The sequence below is a fragment of the Salmo salar genome, chromosome ssa05 (assembly GCF_905237065.1).
Source record: "Salmo salar chromosome ssa05, Ssal_v3.1, whole genome shotgun sequence".
In the NCBI taxonomy this organism is placed as follows: Eukaryota; Metazoa; Chordata; class Actinopteri; order Salmoniformes; family Salmonidae; genus Salmo; species Salmo salar.
This window is the reverse complement of record NC_059446.1, coordinates 67,535,863-67,542,107: the sequence shown is the minus strand read 5'-3', so window position 1 is coordinate 67,542,107 and position 6,245 is coordinate 67,535,863. Positions and strand designations below refer to the sequence as shown.

General features: G+C 41.4%; 1 protein-coding gene across 1 annotated transcript; it reads left to right on the top strand.

Moving 5' to 3' along the window:
* The first annotated feature begins 2,353 nt into the window (after positions 1-2,353).
* Positions 2,354-6,245, top strand: fbrl (rRNA 2-O-methyltransferase fibrillarin). Its single transcript, NM_001140202.1, is given in 8 exon segments — positions 2,354-2,440; positions 3,400-3,534; positions 3,652-3,789; positions 3,956-4,221; positions 4,375-4,507; positions 4,596-4,708; positions 4,931-5,076; positions 5,724-6,245. Coding segments are annotated over 8 exon segments (966 nt in total). The 5' UTR covers positions 2,354-2,430; the 3' UTR covers positions 5,749-6,245.

The window sequence follows — 6,245 nt, the reverse complement described above, 5'->3', positions numbered from 1 at the left end:
GTGTGGAGTGAGCCAAGCACTCCGCCAGTTTATATCAAACAATGAAGCCCAACAAAATATAGCAGAAGGAATAGAAGTCCTGTAGAAAATATCCCTTAATAAACGATTGCTGAATTTCTTATCTAGTAAATCTATGCCATTCACCTGGATATCACTTACAATAGGAGATGTTCCAAAATATGCATTATTCTGAAGTAAAGATTTTATCCCACTTTTCCATATGAAGTTATACAATAGCTTTTCTAAGGTGGATTTGGGAAAAAATATAGGATGAACGAGATAGCACCTCAGTTTTGGATAAAAGCACCCTCCCTTGAATATTTAAATCCCTCCCTAACCATGAGGATCATTTATTTTGATAGATTCAGTTACAGGATTCAAATTAAGTGTTTCTGATCTGTTTTACCTGTCTTTGTGCTTGTCTCCAACCCCCTCCAGGTGTCGCTCATGTTCCCCATTATCCCCAGTGTATTTATACCTGTGTTCTCTGTTTGTCTTTTGCCAGTTCGTTTTGTTTGTCAGTCTACCAGCGGTTTTCCCTTGCTCCTGTCTTTTTCTAGTTCCTGTTTTCCCGGTTTTGACCATTCTGCCTGTTCTGTACCTTGTCACACCACCCTGGATTATTGACCTCTGCCTGCCCTAACCCTGAGACAGCCTGCCATTATGTACCTCATGGATTTTGATCTGGATTACTGACCTCTGCCTGCCCTTGACCTATCGTTTTGCCTGTGTCTTGTCCTGAAACGTGATATTAAGCTCATTCACAGCCTTAAGATTTTTGGTGATCTTTACACCTAGGTAGGTTACAGTATCTTTTTCAGTGATGTTACAATCTGCTGGATTGACAGCTCCTTTCAGAACAAACATCTCACATTTGGAAAGATATAATACCAAACAACCTCTCTCTCAATGTGAGCAAGACAAAGGAGCTGTTTGTGGACAATAGGAAAAGGAGGGCCGAACAGGCCGCCATTAATATCGACGTAACTGAAGTGTAGCAGGTCGAGAGTTTCAAGTTCCTTGGTGTCCACATCACCAACAAAATATCATGCTCCAAACACCAAAACAGCTGTGAAGAGGGCCCGGCAATACCTTTTCCACCTCAGGAGACTGAAAAGATTTGGTATCGGTCCCCAGATCCTCAAAGTTCTACAGCTGCACCATTGAGAGCATCCTGACCGGTTGCTTCCCCGCCTGGTATGGCAACTGCTTGGCATCTGACCGTAAGGCGCTACAGAGGATAGTGCGTACTGCCCAGTACATCACTGGGGCCAAGGTTCCTGATGCCCAGAGGCCCAAAAAATTGTCAGACTCCAGTCACCCAAGTCATAGACTGTTCTCTTTGCAACCGCACGGCAAGCAGTACCAGAGTGCCAAGTCTAGGAACAAAAGGCTCCTTAACGGATTTTACCCCCAAGCCATAAAACTGCTGAACAACTAATCAAATGGCCACCCGGACTATTTACATTTTGGAGAACTGCTTCACAATATCCAATGCTAATCTATCTTGTGACACATTTTTCAAACAAAAGTGAGGTGTCATCTGCCAGTTGGGGATATCTTGATCTCTCTGACCTAGAATGTCATGCCATCAAATAGACTTTGATAAACTAATGAGCATAATGTTTGAGATACTAATAAAAAAGGTGAGATTGGACAACTTTGTTGTATTCCTTTGTAAATGTTAAACATTGAGGACGTTCCATGATAGTTTGATACAGCTATTGCCACCATTATACAGAGTTCTAATAGCACCAACAAAAAAATGACCAAACTTCAAATGCTTAAGACAATAAAAAATAAAATTGTGACTTACAGTATTGTGAATTTGTGTAAATTGTGACTCCTTCAATTTAGCTTTCTCATTAAGATCAATATAGAGCTCAGCTACCTCACATCTCCTTAATAAACCAAGCAATTTTCCATAAGTAATACAGGCTGAGTGGATTTTACATTTCAGCAGTAGCCAATATTTCCCATATTCTGCATTAGAGGTAGTTACATTTCCATTAAACAGATGTTTTAAATCATCATGCAGTTATTCAATTTCCAATAACCATCAGAGTATTTCGTATCATCATTACTGCACATTCTTAGTCAGCCATATGACTTTATGATCCGTCAGGACTGACTGTAGGCAGTATTTTACCTCTACAATGTTGGGCTCAAGACAAGAAAGTCAGAAATTATTGACACCCTTGATAAAGATGAGCAAAAACGACTGGGGTGTACTTATGGACGTCCAAGCTAGGTGGCGACAAAATCCCAAGCGTTCAGACCGTGGTGTATCATGGGAAGGCGGAGTCTGATGACACATGGCCACTTTATTACGTAGTTTCTGCTGAGTCTTCACAAGAAGAAGGTAGAAGAGAAAACCGGGTAAAGGAAATTCAAGCTGTTTTACATTGAGAGCACAGCAATCGACCAAATATGACACCAGGTAAGTTTATTTGATCAATTGAGTAAACGGGGATACATAATCGAAATGCCGGTCAAAGTTTTACTTACTATTATGAAGGCCAAATATTATTGTGAAGTTGTTTAATCTTCCGGCCTGGTGTTGCGAGCAGTAACGTTAGCCATGGTTTCTCTCACACAACTTGAACAAAAAGTAAATAGTGCATATAGCTAACTATACAGTTACAAGTAGGACGTGTTTGTGTTCAATTTCACCTAATGATCATTCATATTAAAGTGTTTGGACTGTATTTGCATCTGCTGTGATTTAATGCACATATTCCTCAATGTTGAAGCCCACATGGCACGAAAACTAAACACGTGTTCATAAGCACTAACGTTAGCTAAGTAGTTAGCAAGCAATCTAGGTAGTTATTGTTCGCACACAACACACGTATTCTTGTTTATATTGCCTGAACGTGGTTTGGGTTTGAGTGCCTAGCCAAGTATTTGTTTTAACATTATTGGCACATGTACTATCAACATGCTAGCATTGGTAACCAGGTCATTTATTAACCCATTGCATTAGCTAGATTCATGGCCTGCCATGTCATACTGTTTACCCATTATCTTTGGTTTACCACTCGAGCTCAAATGCAGTCTTCTAGTTAGATGGCAAACTAACACCGAGACATACAAACATATTGAATGTTCTGTTCCATTTCCAAGTTCTTTGTTGTACCCCTTTAATCCGCTATTAGGGTATCAATTCATCACAGGTGGTGAAATTAACGTGTGTTTAGTTATCATGGCTGTAAGACAAATAAGCATGCATTAGTTGTTGGGATCTATGATTCTATAAGTAATCTGTACTGTAACATGCACCATAAATCTGAAGCATCTCTCGTTCATTTGTTTGCACCAGGCCCTGGCAACATGTCATGTGCCATACACATTTGAATGTTAATCTCCATTTTTCACAATCTTTCATCTTCCTTTTAGGATTCAGCCCTCGGGGTGGTGATCGAGGAGGCAGAGGAGGCTTCCGAGGAAGAGGGAGCTTTGGAGACAGAGGTGGTGGACGAGGAGGTTTTGGAGATAGAGGCGGACGGGGAGGATTCAGAGGCAGAGGTGGTGGTAAGTCAAATAAAATTTAGCTATGTTTTTAGGTTGGATTCCATGGCTGAAAGTTGTTTTCCGCACGTGGTTCATTTGGGCAAGAACTGGACATTAAGTGTTATTTCCCTGTTACAGGAGGTGGATTTAGGTCTCCAAGTGGCGAGGGTGGCTTCAGAGGCCGTGGAGGTGGTCGTGGCACCCCCAGGGGTAGAGGTGGACGCGGGGGCTTCGGCGCGGGCAGGAAAGTCACAGTGGAGCCTCATAGACATGAAGGTGAGTGGAAAAGTTGGGGAGCTGTGCAATACAAGCTGTCTCCAGCAGAGGCCTGTAGTTGCACTATTGTTCAGCAGCACCCACTCTACACGATTTCTTCTGAACTGTAAACTTCCAAATATATTGGAGTGTTGTAATTTCATACGGCTCTTTTTTCCGCCTTCAGGTGTGTTCATCTGCCGTGGTAAGGAGGATGCCCTGGTGACAAAGAACATGGTAATTGGAGAGTCTGTGTATGGAGAAAAAAGGATGAATGTTGAGGAAGGAGAAACGAAGATTGAGTACAGAGCGTGGAACCCTTTCCGGTCAAAGCTGGCAGCAGCCATCTTGGGAGGGGTTGACCAGATCCACATCAAACCTGGCTCGAAGGTCATGTACCTGGGAGCTGCATCAGGGACGACAGTGTCCCACGTGTCAGACATCGTTGGACCTGTGAGTATATTTTTTTGCACATAATCAGAACTCATTGGTTTAGTTGGGCTACTCGATAATGGTCTTGTTTAGAACAATTAACTATCACAATGAAGTGTGGACCTTCATTCCTTTGACCCCTGTACATGTAATGACTCTTCCTCTGTTTTGCAGGAGGGTCTTGTGTATGCTGTAGAGTTCTCTCACAGGTCAGGGCGTGATCTGCTCAATGTTGCCAAAAAGAGAACCAATATCATTCCCATCATTGAGGACGCCCGGCATCCACACAAATACCGCATGCTTGTTGGTAAGTCATCAAAATCATACACTGATGCCAAAATACTGTGGTGGTTTATGTATGTTTTACTAACTCTGGCTGTACCCTCTTTGTGCAGGCATGGTAGATGTCATCTTCGCTGATGTGGCCCAGCCTGATCAGACCAGAATTGTTGCACTCAACGCTCACAACTTCCTCAAGAACGGAGGGCACTTTGTCATCTCAATCAAGGTAAAACATTGAAACTGTGGAAAAAGCTGTTATTCAGAGTTAGTGGCGCTATCTTCTGGAATACTATTCTTAATTAAGCAGGCAGACTAAGATATTAGATGTTGAACATTTGCATTGTGCTGCAAAAGCTTTTGATTTTAGGAGCAACCTAGATTACTGTTACTGAGGGCCAGTGCTTCAGGTGCAGTGGGATTAAAATACGTTTGTCTCGTCTCCCTCCAGGCAAACTGCATTGACTCAACGGCAGCACCGGAGGCTGTGTTTGCTGCGGAGGTGAAGAAGATGGGCTCAGAAAACATGAAGCCCCAGGAGCAGCTGACACTGGAGCCTTATGAGAGAGATCACGCCATCGTAGTAGGAATCTACAGGTGAGGAAATGCTTGTTTATAAATATAAACGGGTCACGTTAATTGAAAAAACAAAATGCAAATAAGTATCTTGCTGCGTTTTTGTAAACGCAGATCTAAAATGCTGCTTATTGCAATTTTCTGCAAACACTAATTTTGCTTCAGTGGCACTTTTCCACTCGGATGACAAACGGTACATATTCAGACAGCGTTCTAAACTTCAAGCAAAACCTTAGGAAATGTAGCTGGCTTCATTATTTCTATGATAAACATAGCAGAAAATACCGTTCTTTTTCATTGTAAGCACATTTACTTGTGTGGCTACTAGCCAAATAGCATTGCACTTCTGTTGTCTGATGAATTAAGCTATTTTGTGCTGAATGTGTTGCACCCCCTGGTCACTATTGAAGGAACACAAAACTTGCTTTAAATATAAAATGCAGCTGAAATGGTTTAAAATGCATGTTTGTTTATGGTCTACATTTTGTAAATTCAGATTTCTGAAATCTAACACGACCCCTGATTTATATTTAACAATTTTTCATGGATTTGTTGCATAAATTCATCTCTGTAAATCTGAGTTTTGGCATCAAATTCATTTAAAAGATTTTACCCTGTCGAATGTATTTTCTTTATAATATGAATTTATAAAATATTCCTTCTTACAGACCTGCCCCCAAGAATAAGAAGTGAACTGGCCCTTAGCAGCTGTGGCATAGTGACTTTTTCTGTGGACCCACCTCTGCCATGAGGGGTGGCGCGTGTGTGCGCTCAGCACCGGGGCACTGATTGGACCCCCACATGCTTACACCCATATCTGAACTGACCATTTTAGTATTCCTGTCTCCAGAGCTCAGACGGTTGCTTGTCTGTCGCTTTAGAAGTACATAACTGTTTTTTTGTGTCTGGGGAGAGGGTGTTGGGGTGGAAATCACTTCGCTAATTAACTCTGTAGTGCCATGTAAAGTACTGTACAGAGGGAAAGCCTGATATGTTGATTTAACTTTTGTTTAATATTCACATTTGTAATCTTATACTTTTAAAGAGCAACTATTTCTGTTTATCATTGACGTCAAAGACAATTGTTTTTCCTTGATAAAACAAGACTATGGCTTACACCTGTGTGTATGTTTCACTTAAATGTGATTATTGTACCTTGACTTTTTTTATTAAAACAGTATGTGATTGTA